A 23,289-nucleotide genomic window follows, 5' to 3' on the forward strand; every position below is an offset into this window, starting at 1 on the left:
AGGATTAGCTGGGAGACTTCTTCTAAACGAGGGCCTCTTGTGAAATACCTGCAGAACAGGGACACGTAAGTAGTTCTTTTGTAGATTATGGTGGACTAGTGTGTGCTGTAGCAGTGTTTTGCCTTTGAGAACGAGCTAGCATGCTAGCGCTATCATGTGCTACGGTTATTTACCTGGTATCGGCTAGTTACGTAGAAAGCCGTGCAGATTTTGAATAGCTCATCCGGAGACTGAAGCAGAGGACATTCAGAAACCCGTATCTCACTCAAAACAGGATGGGTAGTTTTTTGTATGTGTGTGGAAGCACCAGAGACACAAAAGAACACCCCAAATCCCCAAAAAGTAATTTTTTCATAATAAGGGCACTTTATTAATTTCATGACAGCAGCGTTGCAGTGGGCGTAACAAGAGTGATCCAACTGCATGACTGCATGTCTTAAGTGAATAGATGATAATGGCTTCCCCAAGTAACAAGACAATAGACAATAGAAAACCACAGTACCATCCCTGCAACACAGATTGGAAGTAAATTGTGTTTTTAAAGAGCAGCAGTTATTAGCCAAGACAATACATGCAGGTAAATTATGTTGTCTAGTTATAAATTAGGAAATTTATACTGATTACATGAGTTCATGACCCAGTTTAATGTGATCTCGTTTGCTGCTTTGAGCTGGAGAGTAGAGATTGGTATTATCTTTATGTTAATGCAAAAATCTAGAGGGCTGATCTTAACCTCGGGTCACATTTCTGGGCTTAATTATAACATTAAATAATAGGCTTTGCAGGGAAATTTCGTAGGGGATATAATGACACTCCTGGATGTGTCAGAGGTCTGCCCTACGTTCTTTCACCCTGTGTGCTTCATTTCCTTTTTTACTCCGATTTAGGCCCTGTGTTCCTTTTTACTCAGTGATCTGTGAGAGCCCCACTAATGCTGATGTTAATGTATTTTATGATGATTAATTCCTGCAAAAATGCTAAAATGTACATTTAAAGACTCAATATGAGTGAGAAGAAGGTACAAGAGCTTTTAAAATTGAAATATAAAAATTAGCTACAGCTAAAAAAATCTGTTTTTTGAACAATTTGTTCACCATTTTATTACAGTCTCTTTTAAATAGTTCTGTATAATTGGATGTATTTTGCATGTTTCATGGCGCTGCATATTGCATTTATTTTTCTCAAATTGGCTTGTAATGAAGCATGTTGGACGTAGGACTTGCAAAGTGCTTTAAAATGACATCGGAATTAATCTGGAACTAAAGAAGAACTTTGGGGGTGAACAAGTAGTTCCTTTAAATTACCTATCCTTATAACTGATGGAAAAGACATTTTGGCTCACTCGGCTCACACCACTAACTTGAATGGGACCACATAGTCCATCTCCAGGGAGGCTCGCCGTCATGACAAATGTGACAAGCTCATGTTACCCTAATGTCAGGAGAGGTCCAGTTTGAATTTGTTCTAAGAATGTTGAGGCTTGAGAAAGAATATCTCCCTCCTTATAGTTCTAGTGTTAACAATTTATGGCCTGTTGGAAAGGAGATGCAACCATTTTGGAAAGGGTTATTGAAATGGGTGGGCTATTGGCCATGTGTCCAGTATTTACATCTTTTGGGCCCTCGAATTTCGTCATGTGTCAAATTAAACATCTGCCATTGTGATGCTTCTTGGCTCGTTCTTTGGCTCCTGGAGGCTTCTAAAATCTGAAAAGAAGCCAGCCTCATCTCCTGCTCCCAGAACCCCGCTGTTTCCTGTCCCCTGTGTAAGCTGCCGGTAAATGAGTGGGCTGGTCATCTCGCACCCTGGGGCTCTACCTCAGGCTCTTCAGACCACCAGCTGTTGTGTTTAGGACTGAGTCATGCACTAGTTAGCATGATGAATCCAGAGCATGAGTGCAAGGCTTTAACCTCTCCATATGTCTCCTCTTCCCTCCTAGCCTCAAATAGTAAGCAAGTATAATAAACTATAATACACTTCATATACAAAAATGCACAGATCATTTTAGAGACATCAATAATTAATCACATTCAAGAATTTTACTGATCGAGAATATGCATGCAAACTTAGCATGGCATAAATTTTAAATCTGGGTCCCCTCTTTGGTGAGTGATGATTGACTGTTTTACTGTGCCTTTCTTGTTGTATTATTTGGGTTGATTCTACTTACTAGTAAACAAAACTTCACCAACACAGTTGTATGTTGTGAAACGATTTCAATAGCTTAAAGCAAGCTAAACTATGTACTTTAGTAACTACGTAGTACTGTTGTAGATAGGACTCACAACATATAATGACTGGCAGTTAATCTGGTAATATGTCAAAGCTAAACAAGAAGGGGTAGGTAACAACTTTTGTTGGTGTCAGATTGTGAGGCTGTGCCCATACTGGAAGCTGTGCTTACCAGTTTAGACCCAGTGCATACAGAACTTGAAATAGCGCCAGTTGAAAAGATTTGTGTTCATTTCTTTGCCGGCACTAGTTGTCGTCCTAAACGACAGGTGCAGCAGTTGGTTTGAGGTGTTGCTTACTTTGATGATGTGCTTTGAGTTCTCCTCATCTACAGTACTGTTTGTCCTTAAGAAAACATTAGAATTTTAAATCGCGGTAAAGTGGGTTGACTATTAATTGAATGACTGTAGTAGAAGCAGTATCGTGGTCGGCAATTTCAAGTGAAGCCATTCTTACATTTTATTATTCAGAGATTTATGATTTTAATGCCTAAATTGATCTCATGTTTAAATCAAGCTTTGATTGAGGGCACGAAGCTCCCTTTCCACCACATCCCAAAGATGCTCTATTGGGTTGAGATCTGGTGACTGTGGGGGCCATTTTAGTACAGTGAACTCATTGTCATGTTCAAGAAACCAATTTGAAATGATTCGAGCTTTGTGACATGGTGCATTATCCTGCTGGAAGTAGCCTTCAGAGGATGGGTACATGGTGGTCATAAAGGGATGGACATGTTCAGAAACAATGCTCAGGTAGGCTGTGGCATTTAAACGATGCCCAATTGGCCTTAAGGGCCCTAAAGTGTGCCAAGAAAACATCCCCCACACCATTACACCTCCACCACCAGCATGCACAGTGGTAACAAGGCATTATGGATCCATGTTCTTATTCTGTTTACGCCAAATCCTGACTCTACCATCTGAATGTCTCAACAGAAATCGAGACTCATTAGCCCTTTCTCCTCTGACCTCTAGCATCAACAAGGCATTTTTGCCCACAGGACTGCCCCATACTGGATGTTTTTCCCTTTCCACACCATTCTTTGTAAACCCTAGAAATGGTTGTGCGTGAAAATCCCAGTAACTGAGCAGATTGTGAAATACTCAGACCGGCCCGTCTGGCACCAACAACCATGCCACGCTCAAAATTGCTTAAATCACCTTTCTTTCCCATTCTGACATTCAGTTTGGAGTTCAGGAGATTGTCTTGACCAGGACCACCCCTAACTGTATTGAAGCAACTGCCATGTGATTGGTTGATTAGATAATTGCACCAATGAGAAATTGAACAGGTGTTCCTAATAATCCTTTAGGTGAGTGTATATGCTTTAGTCAAGCTGGTCTAGTATTTACAAAATATTTTTTTGTTCCTGAATTTGACAGTTTGATATGACTGTGATGCACATAGTCATGATTTACAAACCTTTTTATGTTTTGCAAAGACAGTGTGAAGATATTTTATACACAAATCATATTTCTCATATTTCAAGTCCTTCACACTAGGACAAAACTGTCTGTCATCAGCTCCAACCAGCCAGGTAGTCATGTAATTCAGAAACACCTTATGAGACTGTCTCATGGGTGTGATTTGAAAATGCATACGTATGCTTTTATGTTCTTATTTTCACATACAGGGGTTCATCTCTGACTTTTGTGTGAATTCTATTGAAAATTGTTCATCAACACTACCATGAAAGAGGCATGAAGTTATACAGTATACCGTAGGTCTGCATTGATAGACTGGAGCTATGGCCATAAGCTCAACATGAAATTAATAACATAACATAAATTAGTCATAATTAAGTTATCAGATGGAAAGTTTATAAAAACATTAATGTGGATGCTGATCATTGAATTTGAAATTGCCTGACTACAATAACAGAAACCTTGATATTCACTGCTTGTGATGTAATGATGTGATTTTCTTGAAATATGGCTCAAATGGTCTTTTTTGCTAAATTCATTCAGTCAACTTTGGGTTTGATTCAAAACCCTAAGGTGAATTCTGCAATTATGTCATATTGGAGATATGTTAAGAGATAAGATATGTTATTGGAGGTAAGTTTGGCTTACCGGCCATATAGTGTGGGTTTAAAGCCCGGGATCCATGTCAGGCTATCTCATCCCCTTCTGCTATCTCTGTAGAAAACATAAATATTAGCTTTTTACTTTGAAATACACGCTAAATCTCCTATATCTTTGATTTGGCATATACTAGTGCCCAAAAACTAAACAAACCTTGACGCTTCACAGTAGACAAAGTTTGCCATTCTGGGTATATATTGTATTTAAGGCATATTACACACAACATTTGTTAGCTTTACATGACTAACACTGAAATCCTACAACTGTTTTGAATTTGTCAGTTGACATGAATGCTTGTAAATGGTAAACATTTGAATCTTTTCCATCTCTACCGTCCATCCCATAGGATGTGAGCGCTTACAGTACTTACAGTATGACTCCCATATGTACAGTAATTCTGCAGAAGTCAATGCAATGTTGATATCCATGTCACTAGCCTACTGTTATTTATCATTTTGGAAAATACTATGTTCTACTTAAAAGTGAGGTGTGGTATCCCCTTGATATTTAGAATAAGCTTATCTTTTCCCACATCTGGAAATCATGTTCTGAGGTCCATGGCCATTTGTCTACAGTCTGAGATATTGCCTTTTCATATTTCCAACTCACTAATAGTTTCTCTTTTAGTCCAACTGGGTTTTCAGTGTAGAACCTGGCTAGAGCAATCCTGTCATTGTGCAACATTCTGCATAAAGATGTTTGCAGGACAAAAAAATGGATTTAACCCAAACAAAGCCACTGTATTTTTTAGATTTCTATATAAACATGTAGGCACACAGTGAAAAACACTTTGCACTATTGACTATTTGATTCAAGGAAATCACTTGTTTTATTATCTTCTTGTCATGCTGTCAGTTTACATTGATGGAAGCTAGTGTAGATAATTGTAACGGTTTTTATTGTCTCAAGCACACAGGCTGCTCATTACTAACAAAAGGACAGATTGGCTAGCGCACCATAAAATTATGAGCTCGATATTACTCAGGGCATTAAGCTATACCTCCCTGCTTCACGCCACACTGTGAACATTATATTTATCTATACATTACTGTCCTGCAATGTTCCAAATCTGGAAGTTATTTCAAAGTGAGAACATATTTTAGCAGCCACCAAGTGTGGTAACATATGGCTGGGGCGATTGAGGTAATTATCTGTGTCATCTTGTTTGGACATATTCAATTTGGGTCCCAAGCCTCAGTGGAACTAGTTGAAAGTGGATGATTTGGTTGATGGAGAGGAGATCCAGATGGCAGAGCAGCGGTGAGATCAATCGAGCTTGATGCATTTTTCCAACTTTAACATGCAGACAGATGTGATTTAACACAGTAATTGAGTTTACTTCCAATTCACTGATTTCTGTTGACAAGTAATAACAACTAAGAAACCGTTTGAAAACGTACTTGTAAAACCTCTTAATCATTCATTTGTTTATGGGTTATTTTATCATAACAATTGCTTATCATTAACCATGTTCCTATGTTTAATAGGCTATAGAAGGCAACCTGTTTAGGGTGTTTGAAGTATTGATTGTGATTTAATTCCAAATACAAGAAATGTTCTCTAGAATTCTTCCTACTCATGTCATGAGTGAAATGGTTAACACCAGCGCAGCAACAACAGGATTATTTTTTTCCCTATTTTTCTTTATTTCCTGTTGTTTTTGTCATAAAATAGCAGGAAGTAAATTGTAATTTCCCATAGCCCATTGTGAAATCATCAAATTGCTTGTTCAATCTAACCAACAGTCCAAACCCCAAATATATTCACTTTACACATGACAAAGAAAAGATGCATAATCACAATTGAGAAGCTGAAACTAGCAAATGTTAAATTAAAACACAGTTCAATCAGCTCTCTCTTAAAACCTGGTAAACTGTTCATACTGTTTTTTAAAAACTATATTTATGGCAATGCTCCTGCTTTTTCTTATTGAAAGTTTATATTTTATCCTCAAAAGTGTCCGTCTGGACTACATTTAGAATGTTGGCTTTGAACCGTCTTACTTATTATAATATTACATTTCATTGTTGGTGCAAATGTTTAACAGAGCATTGTAAGACTAGGAATAGCTTTTGTTAAACGCAGAAAATGTAGCTTTTTTCATCTGATTAATAATCAATGAATCTAAGTAATAATCAATAGATTAATTCATTATCAAGATAGTCATTAGTTGCAGCTCTACTCCAGTCATTTTTAAATAAGCACTGTTATAGATATGCAGGGTTATAAATCACTTATTAATGGTCCGTATTTTTTTAAATTTCTAAACTACATTTGTTTCTTCATAGTAGAATGGATTGCAAGAGGTGATATGATGTATTTCATCATAGAAAGTTAAACGTACCCAGAGAATCATCTGACAGTTGGTAGCCTACTTTTTCTTTGCATTTTAAAAATGAAATGAAATGTAGATGTGCTTAGAGGAAGCAGATGTCCCAATACTTCCAGAATGCCTTTGATTGCAGGAATCGTTTATTATGCTGATTTTAAAAGTTAACCTTTAAACAGAACATATCATCTGGAGAATTTAAGTTGACAAGAGTACCTGCTCAGTTTACCTTTTGCTCTTAACTATTTTTTTCTCTTTCATACAACATTTCAGACTATTCATACCGTCTTCCATCATTCAACAACCTGTAATTCTATTTGTGCGATTTTGCTCCCTTTTGCCCTCTAATCTAGGTCATGTCAGATGAAAAAGGCCTGTTTTAAATGTGCCTCAGTCCAAATAAAGAAAGGACAGTCATGGCCTAAATGTGTGAGGGGCCTATTCTGTACCTGAGTCAATAGATCTCAAAGATAGACGTGTCAGCCTTTCACAGGGAGCTGAGGCTCAGGCAGCCTTTTAGCTTTTATTGCCCAGTGTGATAAACCTGGCTAAAGCATTTAGTCCAAAGAGAGTAAGTAACTTTAACTTTGCCCCTCTTTTGCAAAGTCCAGTTTTTCTTAACCTGGAATTTATTCCCATAGACTTTGATGTGACAATCTATAAAAAACCAAGAGTGAAAATATCATGCTTTTCAAGACTAAGACCAACATGAAATAAGATTTTCTAATTTTCTTTTGGATTAATTCAGTGTCGCACAACAATTTCCATAGTAACTAAACGTGAAAATAAGGTTTAGAAATGTTATAATACTTAGTGTAATGTATGTCTTATGCATGTGGGCATATCTATTAGATTAAGGGAAGTAAAATAAGTAAAATATAAATGTTTAATCATGGCATGCAGTATGTAATTTCATTTCACTATATTTATATATATTATAATACAAGTTTTCTGGAAAATCCATTGAGTAGCAGCTAAGGCATAAAATAACCAGACAGGATTTTCTGTTTTTGGCTAATTGCATGAATTAAATACCTGACTAAAAAAAGGCACTTCATCACATTGATTAAAAAAGAACCATAGTGAAGTCCTCGCTCATTGATTGAACATTGCCCACAATGGCCCAATGCACCAAGAGATATGTAAGGTACGATTACTATGATTTGTGATATAAAAGGTATAACAAAACGGCTGATGTTTGACAACTTTGTATCTCATTTACGTCAAATGTGTTCCATACAGTATGTACCATGAAACAAATCATTATGTCACCCACCCCTTCATTAATTATGAAAAATCACAAGTAGGATAGTCTGATATCTCCCAATGCTAAAACCTGGGAAACTGAGTTACCAATAAACTGAATGATGGATATTGCAGGTGACCTGGCTCAAGTAAACTCAATTGAATGAATTGAAATTTCAAGAGCATGGACCTGCTTCTGCACCCCTCTGCCTTCATTTGAAGGCAATAAGGATCTGTGGCAGCCGGACTATAAGAGCAGAGAGGGGGCAATATCCCAGAGGCAGTGCTGAATGAAACTGGAGCTGGAATTTGGTGATAGATCAATGATAATAAATGTGATTGATTCAATTTGTTGCTTCCCTGTTATTGAGCTTGGCTATGCTTTGGTGTGAAATGCTCGCTAACAGGCAGCAGCCTAAAATATCCTGGAACCAGATAAAAACCAATCCTGATTTCAGTCAAAATGTGGGTGACCTGCATAGTACCTACTGTATACAGTACCTACTGTATATGCTACACTTCCCTCTTCCTGGGTCTTTATACTAGACTGACTGACTGTGGACAAACTTGAAATAAAACTCACCAGCTCTGTGTAGAATAGATGCTGTCACACAGCAGAAATTATTTTCATTTACCTGATCACTTCACTTTTTATGAATTTTTAGCATGGGTGAGTAACACATTTTTCTCTCTTGACTTCATGATGTGTTGGCGTGTTTGGCACAAATAAGAGCAAGTGTGTAAGACATGTTATCTGAACACCTTGGAAATCAAAAGTCATACTTGACTGTTCGGAGTGAAAAGCAGGACATCATAACAAGGGGGGAGATATTGCTTAAATATGGGCAACTTTGGCCAAAATTTTCTGGCTACAAATACACACGGAACTGCTGATTATGATTGAAAAGCCTGACTGAACACACATATCAATAGCAGCTAACCAGGCAACCAAGCTAACCACCAGCAAGAACAAGACAGGGTAGGTGAATTAAAACAATGTCTGACATGAAAATACATCTTGGTGTTATGTAAGGGCCTTGTTCATGTTGTATAGACATATTAATTGCATTGTGTGTCTGTTAAGAGGCACAAAGGCACTCTACAACTTGCCCCATTAACTGCCTTTTTAGCTCAGTAGAAGCTTGTACACGTAGCTGCAGCTACTCAGTGTTGCCTGCACCGATTCAGGTTGGTTGAAAGTACTCGCATATTTATAGCCATCAAGGTTAACATAAAGATTGGCCGGAATTCTCCTTTAAAGCAGCTACTCATGTCTGTCTAAAATTAGTTATCATTAATGGAATAAAAGGTTGATGGCAATATGCTCTGAAGAACAGTCTTTGTATTTGTAGTGAGAAATGGCTGAGAAATGTCTTAATTTTGAATCAGCAGAGAAAATCTCAGTAGCAACCCTCCGCGCTAGTACATCTGAGGCATTTCTAAACTGTGAATCTGTTGCATCTCACCAGGGCATGTGCTGCAATTGTTGAGCAACATGGCTGCCGAATGTACTGTAGGCTCTGCTGGCAATTTTAATGAATCACTATGAGAAGACAAGGATAAGAAATGTGCCATCTTTTACGCCTGCCCATTAGAGATGACTGCAGCATCTGCCTGTGTGTGAAACTTCAAACATGCGGAGCACATGCTTCTTTAACATCAAGGGACCAGAAGCCAAGAGGAACTGAGGCCAAATACAAGGCAACTGTGGAATAAAGCATACCATATGATGTTAGTTCGTCTTTAATCTCTGCATGATCATACCTCCAGGTCCATCGATTTCCTCCCAATGACCTATATATCCCTGACTATCCCTGCAATTTAATGTGATTAAACAAACGTGTCACACATAGGAATGTTATAGTAACATTCATTAGGGGTTGGGAAACTTCTGTGAAAGGAGCTCTCTTGGCGTCTTTGTGGCTGATTGCATGTGTCAAATGGGCATTGTCTTGTTGTTTTCTCTCCAACCATTCATCAGCATTGAGCCGGCCTATGTGAGCATTCTCTGATTTTGTAGTCAGCGATTTCACCTAATTACAATGCTACGCTTCAATCATGTTTCGCAGTCCATGAAGATCGTGATCCAGAGGAGCCAAACACATCTGCACATCAAAGAAACTAAACAAAACAGCTAATGCGTGATTGCATTTGTAAGCCACACAATATTTCTTATGCCTCACTTCCTTTTGATTAGTAAACATTTGAGCAAATGCCAGAACCTTTTACTGTAAAATCCCCAAAGAAGATTAGCATTTGTCCTTAATTTTCTTGCCTTCTGTAATTGCATGCATTTAAATCTCTGTTCAGCTTGTTCTGAAAGATGTGCAGCAGTGCCTTCTGACATGAGGCAGCTGTAAGGACAGAGTGGAACATTAGCAAGCTGTACTGGGTTAAAGACACAATTGAAGACATTTTATCCACGCTTTTTTTCCCCACAGTGATTCCATAACTATTTGCTCATAAGTCATAGATAAACCTGTGAGTGAATAATGTATTATGTATGTGTGTATATGCTTGTCTGTGAGTTCTGATCCCTGAATTTGTGATCAGGTTAGGCGCGTAATGATTCATGAATGTGGGTGGATGTGCCAGCCCTAATGTTTAAGATTCAGCTCCGTTGTTTTACATCTAAATGGAAGCAGTTTTTTCTTCATATGAAGAGCCTGATGTGACACCAGTATCAGTTTTAATATGTTAGCACTGCTTTCAGCGTTGTCACCCCAGGCTTACATACAGTATGTATCTCTGCTGCCTACTCAGTTAAAACTTTACACTGTCCCTATTGTCCTGTGCCTGTTTGTCAAAAGTCTGAAAGAAAGAACACGTAGAACCCAAAAGTTATTTTTAGCAAATGTGCAAAGGTTTCAGCAGCAGTTAAAGATTTGGTCACACTACTGATTTGGCGAACCATTTTAACAGATGCAATAGGCGTGCTCTGGGACTGTCCCCAACTTCCCACTTGCCCCTCTTCACCTGCAGCTAACTGTAAAGTTGGCAAAAAAAATGGTGTTCTGTTTTTTTTTTGCCTCAGTACTTTTTTGAATAATTGTGTAACTGTACATAGGAGCTATAAAATGGAACTGCACTATATACAATCATACTGTATCATACTGCTTTGACAAAAGTGGGGAGTGGGTCTTGTTGACTGTTAAATTGGTACATGATTTGTTTTAATGTCATATTTAATTTAAACAGCTTTATTATTACATCGTTTACAATCTTGAATATATTAAGCCAATCATGAATGCACTCACAATTGGTTTATTCATCTTTAATGTATTTCCTATAGCAACACCACTTGTGTTTCATACCCATACAGACATCCCTAACTTTCTACTGTGTCCACCACTACTTCTCCTTTTTTGTTGTCACTGTTGGTATTGAGACTTACAAGTTTAACTCAGCCTGACAGAGTCCGTGCACAACTGTGATCTCACAAGCATACAGTGTATTGACAGCTTGGCTTCAGATTCCATCTTGGGTGCAAAACAACCAACTAGAATGCAGATATGGTCTAGTGGGCCAAAATCCCATCTAGATTTGTTTAAAAATGTTGAATAGTTTTGTCCTGTATTGTTTGGCATTACTGCTATTTCAATGCTGTTTTTTATTTTGGCATCTGTACTGTTGGAAGCAACCAGAATAAAAGATGTGTGAGAAAAGGAGAGAAGCAAAAACGTGAAAAAAGACACATTATAAATATGCTGCTCACACTCCTGGCTGCTTCTCACAAAGTCCTATTTTAGGTTTGTTAACAGCAGCAGCACCTTTTTCAAAGTGGTTAAAGTAGCTAGTTAAGTCAAATTATGTGTTATACAAAAACAAAACAGATGAATAGAGGGGTGTGTAACTTATGAAAGCTAAAAGCACCAGGGTTTCCTTTTAGCTGTCATTTGCACTAAAGGGCAGTTCTGCCTTTTATTGATTTTTTTATCCTTTTTTGCCAACCTTTAGTGGCCAACAGAGGTGTTCTGCCTACTTTGACAAGTTAAGTCAATTTGTTGCATCAACGGAAACTTCAGATTGACATAGACATACTTCAGAGTTGCAGGGCTTCCTAATGCAGTGAGCAAAGGTCGTTTTTCTTAAGTTATCCATCATTATGAAAATAAATCTACTTTTGTGCAGATCTCTTACTTTGTATTGTTTCAACAATTTCAGATCTTGGGAAACACGGTCCACAAAGCTGAAATGAGGTGTTTTCTTTGACATTTACCAACCAGCTGATGCATGCCAGTTGACACTGACCCCAAGTCAGACTCAATGTAAACATCTCCCTCCAAAAACAAAATCTGATGGACCATGTTGCACTACACTGACACTTAAATTATATGCTGTTTCAGTGAATGAAAGCTTAAACATAAGCAACACACCAACAGTAACGAGAATTTTGCTTGAGATAAACCAACAACACAAATTTAAGAAAACATTAAATAAATTGATGAAAAAACATGAAAATTAAAATAAATCAGTGTCTATTTGCAGCCCCGGTATGAATACCCTAGGCCACACAGCTGAGCTATTCACACCCTGTGACTTAACAACAATGATACGTTGCTTGCATACCCATGCATCATATCATGGTCAACATTCATCTTCCTGGACAGCAGAAACTGGCATATTAAGAAGGTTTTGTCTCTAAAGTTTATAACAATTGAATTTCTTGTGGAAAATGGATACTACAGTTGCGCTTTCTGTCTTCAGTGAAAGCATACAACCGTTGTTAGTTAGTTTTTTTGTATACGGTATGGTTACCTAGCAACCAAGGCTTAAAGACACTAAGTGGGCAACCGTTGTACTACATTTGGCAAGAACTGCTAGATGAGTGGTTAGAACAGTGAGCCTTGGCACAGGAGTCTGGGGCTTGATTCCCCACTGAAGAAATCTTGCTTTTTTTCATTTTGGATTGAATCATTTGCATGCCATTGCGTAAGTCAGGGCTTGCCCCCCAGGTTGAGAACCACGCAAGTGAATGTATCAACGTCTCTCTGAAGTGTGTAAAATATTGGACACTGCAACAATTTTATTTAGGCCACAGAGCAATATTCCAAAAAGATGTTATACATGAGTAGTATGGATAACTGCACTGTGTGTAACGGTACGAATATAATCAACTTCTAATTTATACACTGGTACGCATAGCATACATTGATATTTGTGCTGGAAGGGGTATTAATAGACACATTACTGTGTGCACTGGGGTACAAATAGCATTCCCTTTTAATAGTAACAGGGTATGAATAGCATACACTGCTAAGTATACCGGGGGTACAAATGGCTTCACCCTTAAATAAAACCACTATTCTACTTGCTTCAACAAGCTCTGTACCCTGCATGATATTGTTTTCTCTGCATGCATGTGTTAAACCGATCACAGCTTGGAATAAAGATTGTCACACAGTGTTTTATCTCCACAGAGTGAAAATAATGTGTGACAGTTGAGGAAGGCTGTTGCTTTGCTAAAAGATTACGCTATTGTTGTTTAGTAGAAGAATAAAAGCGCCTTAAAGACTGTCCGAAAAATCGATTTCTGCATTTCAGCTTATTTTTTTGTTTTAGAGAGTTTGGTCTCGGTGGCCAGGAGGCTTGTGCATTACTCTGGAGACATTGGGCTAGTGTTGAACTGTTGATGGTGCACCTCATTACTGTAGCTTGGTGCCCCTCTAAGGACTGATTAAGGATTAAGCACATTTAAGAGTACTAGCACGTACAAACTGCATCCTCCTTGTTTCATTATCCACGCACAGCTCTGACATCTATAGTTTACTGTATATGCATGCAGAACACCATGGCCTGCATTGTATAGTAGGATCCATCAAAAACAGCCCAGTGAGTCTATTCTGCACCAACCCACCTCTGGCACAGCAACAACCGTTTCATCTCTTTCTCAAATGTTAATATGTAGAACTGGGGGGGGGGGGGGGGGGGGGGGGGGTAAACCTCATAATGATGATGATAATGATGTCCGACGCTCTCAGACGTAAAGCAGCAGAGGAGAGATAACAGGTGACAGCCACTGATCAGAAACTGTGGCACCCCTAAAATTGCTATATATGTATACGTACCAGTAACGAGTCAAAGACGGGGTGCTTCTTTTTTTAAAGAATTGGCACAACTGCTGCCTTTTCGAGCGACAGCTTTACTGGCTTTGCAGATGTTGCTGCCCAAGAAGACAAACAGTTTAAAAAATGCAAATTACGACCAGTGTAGTGTCATTGTTTACACAGTAACCACAATCTAAGTTTTTTTGTGGTTTCTTTGTTTTTTTTATGGGTCTTGTCTTCTGACTGACAAGTAGTCCATGATGGAGCCATCAAGTTTGTCTAAATCTCCTGCTGTTGAGAGACAATCTCATAGATGCAACTTTACATTGACATGCTTTTTGTCAGAAATAACAACAAAATAGACACTGTAATGCAAAGTATTTTAAGAGATAAGCAGGTTATCTATTGGTTTGTAAATGGGCATATTTTGGCAACCGAGTTCTCTGACTGGGATTTGTGTTGGAAGCTTACTCACTTTCATTTTCTTATAACTGGCTGTTGATAATGAGTTGGTTGTGCAATTTCTGTTGTACTAGTGCAGTGCCTGTTCAAAAGGTGCCCACATATATTAACAAGCCCGTATTAAAATGATGGATAGACTGCATTGATATAGAGCTTTTATTTTAAAGCAAGTCCAAGAGTAATTTTGTACTTTGTGCATGAATGTGGTATCTCTGTATTTAGGCATTTTATCACATGCACCCTTGTAGATTTATTTCAGGTTGGGTGAGTGTTGTCTGTGAGGTTGCTCAGTGCAAGTCATTGGATACATCAGATTTTAAGTCTTTACGTGGATTGGGTAACTCATGGACGTTTATACTCTTGTCCTAAAACCGTCCTGTTGTTTAGAGTAGTAGGTGTCTCAACCAAAAGTTCTTTTAGTACTCTCACAATGTATGCTTCAGAAATCTCTTGTTATCTGTCTCTACTCATCATTCTTTCTTATCTCACGTCTCTCCGTGATACAAAAGAGAACACCTGACTGGTGATGCTGCCATCACCATGCTTTGAGATAGAGATTGTGTTAAATGCATGATGGGTGAAGCCAGGTTTCTGTCTGATAATGCTGTGCATTATAGCTCTACAGCTGAACGATTCATATCATCAAACTTCCGACTATTTTCCCCTCATTCTTCATGTTATCATGTTCTTCATGTTGCTCTTTTACACACTTACACTCTTTACACACAGTGGATAATCCACAGATGTGAAAGTCTGTTTAATGAGAGGGTTTTCAGATGTGTGAGGTAATATAAAGGATTGTTGTTTTTCTAAAGGCAAAGTTGAAGCCAAAGAAGTATTGTTTCACATGTTCTTACCTTTTTTTAAATAATGTCTACAGACGTGTAACTATTGGTAAGCAGGGTAAACAGTTGCTTACGGGCTTGGACCAATCAGGGGCCCGCGTTAATGGAAGATATTAATTGACAGCCGGGGCCCTCTATCGCATTTTCAATACTCGCGACAATCCCAGCAGTCCTACGTGCACTCTGAGCTGAGAGCCACTGACCAAGTGAGTAAAAAGAATGGGTCAAATTAATTTCCTTGTTTTCTGCTATGAAGACCAGATGTGTGTGACTCGAACATCTCACATTTACCAAAACAATACCTGGCCATGCAGATAATATTGGATTTGGTGAATTTTTTTAGATCTCCACTTCTGATCATTCTGGCATTATCACAGTAAAATAGATGAAATTAAGTTTTCAGTGTGAAAAGAAAGGGGGTTTTCAGAAATTGTGTCCTAGTCCATCAAGCTTGCAATGGGCACTTTTGATTGAGAACTACTTTGCTGTTGTAAATGAATAAGTAAGTAAGCTTAGTGAAGTCTGTCTGAAGTAACCATTGTTCCCAAAAAGAGATGCTGTTGCTGTTGAAATTGTTTATTGACTCGGGGTGGCATGTGAAGTCTTAATGCTAGAGATCTCACAACCTCAGCAAATAACATTAATAATACACATTTTCTTTAATTCTTATTAAACTCTTTTTTTACACCGAGATTGTTTTTATTATTCCAGGGAGCACTGGAGTACATACACTGCAATTCTAAAATTTTAATATTCCTGCCTAAAGCTGCACTAATCAATATTGTTATGTTAACATTGTATCATATGTGTATGATGTGTGTAGTGTGAAAGGGGTCAAGCATAGCCACAAACCTAGATAGAGTTATCACCCAACTCTGCAGTTCCCGTCAGCTCTACACTACATGGCGTTTTAGTGCCTTGCTCTCATGTGCATTGTTTTCAGCCACAGCAGAATTTTCAGTAGTAGTTTTCAGCAAAAACGCTCTGATTAATCCACTGTACACATAGTGCTCAGTCAACAACAGCAGACAGACATGGTTAGCAACTAGCTGATAAACAAAGTAGAACATGTAGCAGCTAAAGAGCCATATATTTCCCTCAGGAGTTGGTGGGGACCAAAACAGAGCTAAAAGGTGATTAACAATTGTCACTAGCATTCTTCAGGTGGCCAGAAACAAGACTAAACGGAGTTTAGTTTAGTTTAGTTAGTAGTTTCTTGGTTTCTGTTTAATGTGCACATAAGCAATTGTTTGCTAACATATGCTTAGAAAGTGATAACAGGTTAATTTTGTGTTCACAGTTTATCATGCTGACCCCAACATAAGTGACCAAAAAACAAATAATGCTGTTTTAAAGATAAGTTTGGTTGATTTCCACTACTGCGTTTAGCCGGAGTCAAAATTCTAGAAACAGATAAATAGTTTCTGAATTCAGTGCCTTCCAATTGATGCAATATTGACGTACACAAGCTCAGTTTCTGTTGCTGTGATATAAAGAAAATCCTACATGAGATGTATACACATGTATGCTCTATCAATGTCTCTCTCTTTTTCACACACTAGCAGGGTACCATCAAATATATTATATGATATTATATGAATAATATTCTTCCTTACCCATTTGTTACGGTCTGTCCCTCTTTGATAGCTTCAGTGATGAGTCCAAAAATCACACTAGAGTTTTGATCAAAGACTCCTGGGCCTTTTGAAAAACCGAATCCTGTGGCAGTGATGTGTGTAAAAATGTTGTGCTCTATGTCTCTGTCCCTCAGGTGAGCACCTGCGTGTCTGTCCTCAGGGATACACCTGCTGCACATCCGAGATGGAGGACAAACTCAACCAGCAGAGCAAACTGGAGTTTGAGAACATGGTTGAGGAGAGTAGCAACAATATGAGGACGACATTTGTCTCGAGGCATAAAAAGTTTGATGGTAAGCTAAATTTATCTATTTGACATGCAGAGAATGAAATACATTTTAATTTGTATCCCAGACTCTTCCAATTTTAGTAAGTTCAGACACACTGTCAAACTTGGAAAGGCAGCAAGATATAACAATGAATCATTTCTGGCTATTACTTTGTGAGCATGTCTTTTTCATACACATGGTCCTTTTCTTCTACAGTACAATACTTTTTATCTTTATCTTGGCTCATACTATCTACCTTATGCTACATAATCATAAGTTTGTCTAACTAGTCATCATTTCTGTTGTTCCCCACTTACATATATAGACTATAATGGCCTGAAACAATTAGCACATAATTGTCTAACTGTCAATTTCATTCAACATAATCACAGTATCTTTGCTTAACTGCAACTAATTTCTAACATAAGCTAAGGTCTTAAGGCATATAGCTGACCGGTAATCGTTGATTTTGTTTAGATATGCCAAATTATAATTATATAAATGATTATTGGTTGGAGTATATATTTTTGTTATCATTTACATTGTTAGTTGTTGGCACTTGACCCTATACACATTCATAGAAACCGAAATGACAAGTCGGGATACAGTTAGAAAAAGGTTTTATAGTAATAATGAGGCGTTTTTACTTCATAGGCTGCGTATGTCATTACATTATCTTGATCACATAACAGTGATATATTGCTAAAGATGTATCCTGGAATTCATTCTAAACTTTAATTTGTTTCAAAAGCTAATAAATAAATACAGTTTTTAAATTTGACTGAAAAAGACATTTATATTGTTAATCACAATTATTTCTGAGATAATTAATTGTACAGCAACGTTTGGAATTGTTACAACTGTATGCTTTTTTTGACTGACTAATGGGATGCTCTGGCAATGCTCAACGTGTTACTGACATACTGACTGAACAAGATAGCGCTAATGTGGCTTTCTAAAGAAAAAATGTTACTGCAGTTCTATATGCTTGAATGCAAAACTGCCTGTAAGATTAAAGTCATGGTGCACAGTATTGGATCAATGTGCTACAGTATCTTCATGCCACGTATACAGTCAGTGCTTAGTCTGGTCTTTGGTTCTATGGTCTCATAAATTGTCAGTTGCTTAATTTAAAATTCTATTTAAAAAAAAAAAAAAGTCTCTTCGGTTCATATGATCAACTTCAGTGAAAAGACTCAAAGTGTCCGGTTTTGATCAACAAAACATTTTCCTTGACAGTTAATACAAAATTTGTCATACATGCTGTTTAAAAAAAGATCAGTGAGTTGCAGCCGTGACCCTATGTACCAGAAAAATCTATGAGCCTTTTCTGTCGTCTGTGATTCTGCACAAGTAATGTCAATGTGCAGATGGGAGAGGGAATGCAGCTCCCTCAATATGAAAAGAGAGATTCTGATGAATGTTGAATCAGGACATGTTCTGTGGTCCTTGGCATCTCTGAAATCCACTCAATATTTTTCTCTTTATGTAATGTCAAGTGTGATAAACAAACTGAAAACTGTGTACCATCACCAAAAAGGTTAAGCTGGAATAAGAAAGGTGGACGTTTTATCTGGCCAAAAAACATCAAAAATAGTTTCTTTCAAGTTTGTTACTGCTGAGTGGCAAATTAGAAGAAGGGTCTGGCTAGGATGGGAGAAAAACAACTTGATTATTGGCTTTTCTTTAAACCAATCATAATCATCTTGGGGGGTGCTATTTGGACCAAAGATTATTTGGCAAGAAACTCCATTCTGTAACATCACTGTACAACTGTGCATTTTTCGGTAGTTCCCAATGAACCAACAGACCGATCCACCTTCTCTCTAGCTTACATTACATTTCATTTAGCTGACTGGTTGATGTATCACAATGGGAATTGAACCTGGGTTGTCTACACCAAAGGCATGTGTCATATCCACTGTGCCATCGCCACCCTAGCCGATCATGTCACGACAATTTCAGTCACATTCTGCAATTAAACTTTCATTCACATCATATCACTAATTTAAGCTTTCAAGCTTAATATTTTAGAACCAGGCCCTTCAGCATTTGGAACAAGAAGCTCATTAAAAAATAAGGTGTGTCAGATTAAGTAGGCTACAACTGCCAAATGTATTTTCAATTGACATTTAGGTAAATATACTGCAAGTACAAGATTGGAATCTTTTTCAGATCAGAATCAGATTTGGATCAGGGGCCAAAAAAAACTTGGATCGGGACATACCTAAAGCTTACAATAATAAACCCTCTGTATAAGCAGTAGGAGTCAGTCTTTCCAGTTGTGTCTTATTATTGTTTACTTTTAATTGTTTGATTTAATAATAATAATAATAATAATAATAATAGTAATAACAATAATAATTTCATTTTTATAGCGCTTTTTCTTTTTTTCTCACTGCTTTCTATCTAATTATGACAATAGGACATCCACTATTTATGTTATTTAAGCAGTCCTAAAGGAATCCTAATTTTACCGCACAGCAAGAGATTTCAAGATTAAGTTTATTTAAAGTTGAGGAAATAAGTAACTTTAAAAGTTACACTTTGCAAGGCCTTAGTTTCTAAATTACTTTTTCACAAAGAAGTTTAATTAGCGTTAGGTGCACCGGAGAACTCAGGACTCTGCAGACAATGCAAAGAAGTTGAAGCAAACCATCTTCTGCATTTCTGAAAGAAATGTGTGGGAATTCTGTTTTAGGTGCTCATTACAACCAATACTCTGCAATTTATAAAAGTAATGTCTCTTTATGTTGTCTCTCTCGCTAGAATTAAGCTGGAATGAATGCAGAAAAAAAACTGTACTGTGCTTTGTTGTCTTTGTGTCATACACATGCATACAGTTTGCAACAAAAGGCAAATATATGAAATGGGATCTCATTTGAGAATGTATGGAATTCTTGAATCTTAAATCCTGTTATTGATCACATGAAACAATAAAAACTTACAAAAAACTTAAACAAATTTGAAGGCGTTTCTGAGGAATGGACACAGGACTAGAAATAACCAAAAATTACAACCATAAATAGGTTCAGCTCCTCTATAGTTTTTTATTGCATTAAGAGAATTATTTTGAAGACAAGGCCTCTGGAACAATGGCCATATATCTGTGCAGTTATATAGTGACACTGGTGACACAAATCATTTATGTAATTCCATCTTCTACACATAACGATATTGCCAGGCCACTCAACATCACAGTCCTTCTCCTTGCGTCAAGCTCTCTCTCACCTCATGGGGTTTGAATCATCCCTCATCAATTTTACATGCCCTCATTTCTGTCCCCAGTTATTTATAGGGCCCTATTATGAAAACCTTAACTTACTTTTTGATTACTGACTGTTTCTCCTGGAGGCTTGTGGGTTTTGATGCATTATTGAGCAATCCTAAAGCCATAAATGACTGTTGCACACTAGAATTAAGGTTTGGGGATTCTGAATGTCCAATCATCTGGCAGAGAAATCTTTTCCTCCATCTTTAAGTGTGCATTATATTCTCCCAAAAAGACCTGGAGTCCGGCTATATTCAAGTCCAATTGATGAATGTGGAGAAAGAAACCCGCAACCAACTTTGCAGTGTTGCATCTCAGCATTCCAGTTCAGTTCCACTCCTAACCAGGAACGGACTGACAAACTGTGCATTCAGGAAAAGTGCAGAATGGCTGTCCAACTGATGGCCGTCGGCACAACAAAAGTCTAATTAAGCGATATTAACAGCCAGCAAAAGAGGGCGCTAATACAATCACTTATGCTCTGTGTAAAGAAAAAAAATAGCGAAAGAAAAGCAGGCTTACTGCATGGCAAAATAAAACAATGGGTAGTATAAAACATAAGGAGAAAGGTGGATCGGAAAAATTCATGGATGTATTAAGAGAAAAATAAAATGGAAGAAAACGAGGCCAAGTCCCTCGAGAGTGAGGTATTAAAATGCTAAAAGTTCACAGAGGGACATGATGAGGGACAGACAGCAGAGTTAATTTCACATCAGCAAGAGGTACTGGTAAGTGCCAGGAACAGGCTGCCTTAGCGAATTGCATAGACAGCAATCAACATGGGTGTGCATCATGATTATGAAAATCATCATGCCAGTTAGTGTTGTCAAACTTAACATGTTTAATAATTTCTGTTAGGTTATTTTAAACATTAAACACATTAGAAATATACAGAGAACCTCCTGCATTTACTGTTAAAACATACAGTAAGTGTGGAGACACTATCTTATTTAATCATTAAATTAATAGATATTTTTGTGTCGGTGTTGTAGTTTATATACTTCTAAGTACCGCCTGCTAATTTGTGATTTAATATAATTTTGCTATAGAGTAATTGATCCCAGAAGTTTGAATCTGTCAATATCTTTCCTACTTTGCTCACGTTTATTAAACCGGTTGACTATTTTTCTTCTCCGCTGACCCCAAGGCGGACTCCGTAGAAATGAATGTGGGTTGACCGCGATATCACTTGCTTCTATATGAGGTTGTAGTGAGCTCACTTTTGCTGCTGGGATGAAGACTATGGTTCGGAATTAAACAGGAAAACATCAGGCATGCATTGGTACCACTTTAAACGTGCTAACAAATGGGGAAGGGGACTAAATACTTCAATTTTAACCAAAAAATCCTAGCTTCAGAGTAGACAATGACAAGAGAATCAATTGTCGCTCCCTTCCCATCCTGAGCCATCGAAAATACTCCCAACATGTCTCAATCACAAGACTACCCCCCCAAAAAAATCCTGTCCTGTAAGATCAAGAGTGAAAGAATATCGGATCCCATCCCGCTCCCGTTTTGTTCCCTATATTGTCTAAGCAAGTTATCAGACTCTGTAGGCCTATAATGTGTAATCCCGATGTTCAAGTACAGCAAGTAGCCTACTTTATCTCTGAAAGTAACAAACACAACCCCAATTTTCATCATTGATTTTGAGATGTTACTTGCTGTGAATACCTTGTCTGATAGGCTACAGTGCTCTTGGTACAGTATTGTGGCATAGTATCAGGACATCCTGGCTAGTGTCTGTCGCGCACGTCTAGGGGCGTATGGCCGGATGATGGGCCTATTCTAGAGCTGTTTTTTAGCCCCAGTTTGTCCCTGCTCCTAACAGGTTTGTTTTCATTAGTCTCTGAAAGCATTATGGTGGTTTTCCACTGCGTGGTATCTACTCGACTCGCCTCGACTCCACTAGCCTTTTTTGGTTTTCCATTACGAAAAAAAGTCCCTGGGACCCGCTACCAGGTACTTCTTTTAGTACTACCTCAGTCGAGGTTCCAAGCGAGCCGAGGCGATACCAAAAGGTGACGTGAAAATCTGCAGACCGCTGGTTGGTCGGAGAGAATCGTCACTCATGACTGCGTTTTTAGCAAACAAGAGTGCGGAGTGTGTTTCCAGAACAAACGGGACATTTAAAACAAATCTAGCCGGACACCGACAGATTATCCACTCTCTGCACTATTCTCACTTTTCAACTGTTCGGGATACTAGCGGCTTCATGTCGTTTCCAATATTGCACACTGTTACTTTAAAAAAACAAGACAATATAAATAACAAAAGTTTTTATTTAGCTTTTCAAGTAGCGCATCAAACCCTCCCAAACTTCCCGGTCTTCTTCCTCTGCCCCCTGTGACAGTGTACCCCCCGGCTCTGCTGGCCCAGATGCCTCCCAGTCATTGTCATAAGCCTCTCCGTGACTCCCATAAAGATTATACGAAGCCCAGTAGGTCAGAACCAGAGATCTCACCGGTCGGACATCGCCCACCGGACGGTCTGCGGCGGCGATTTTGCAAAGCGTGAATGCTCTGAAACACAAACAGTACACAGCAGACATGTTGGTGTGTAATCGTGGTTGCTAAAGTTCATGTACTTTATATAGCGTATAGTAAATACTGACTGGACGCTGAACACATGCAAATGTTAGCTAACGTTACCAGGAAACTTAACTTACCCTTTTGTGTCGGCGAAAACCGTCATGTCGACGTCTGAACTCCGTCAGAATTCCCAAACTCCCGTTTTTTAGCGGTGATTTGGTTGCGTTCCTTCAGCTTCTTTTGAAACAAAACATTTCTTCTGGCTGCGGCAGGTAGCCGACATGCTGTTGTGAGTCGCGCGTCATCACGCGTTGCTATGGTGACCAGCCACGCTGAG

The 23,289-nt window shown here is 38.2% G+C and overlaps 1 protein-coding gene across 3 annotated transcripts in view; it reads left to right on the forward strand.

Annotated features, from left to right (window-relative positions):
• Window positions 1–23,289, forward strand: part of LOC116696725 (glypican-6) — a 149,585-nt gene that overhangs the window by 10,258 nt on the left and 116,038 nt on the right. For all 3 annotated transcript variants that reach the window (XM_032528062.1, XM_032527908.1, XM_032527982.1), the window contains exon 2: window positions 17,016–17,174. In XM_032528062.1, coding sequence (XP_032383953.1) covers window positions 17,016–17,174 — 159 coding nt within the window. The remainder of the gene's footprint in view (window positions 1–17,015; window positions 17,175–23,289) is intronic.

The sequence above is a fragment of the Etheostoma spectabile genome, chromosome 1 (genome assembly GCF_008692095.1).
Source record: "Etheostoma spectabile isolate EspeVRDwgs_2016 chromosome 1, UIUC_Espe_1.0, whole genome shotgun sequence".
In the NCBI taxonomy this organism is placed as follows: domain Eukaryota; kingdom Metazoa; phylum Chordata; class Actinopteri; order Perciformes; family Percidae; genus Etheostoma; species Etheostoma spectabile.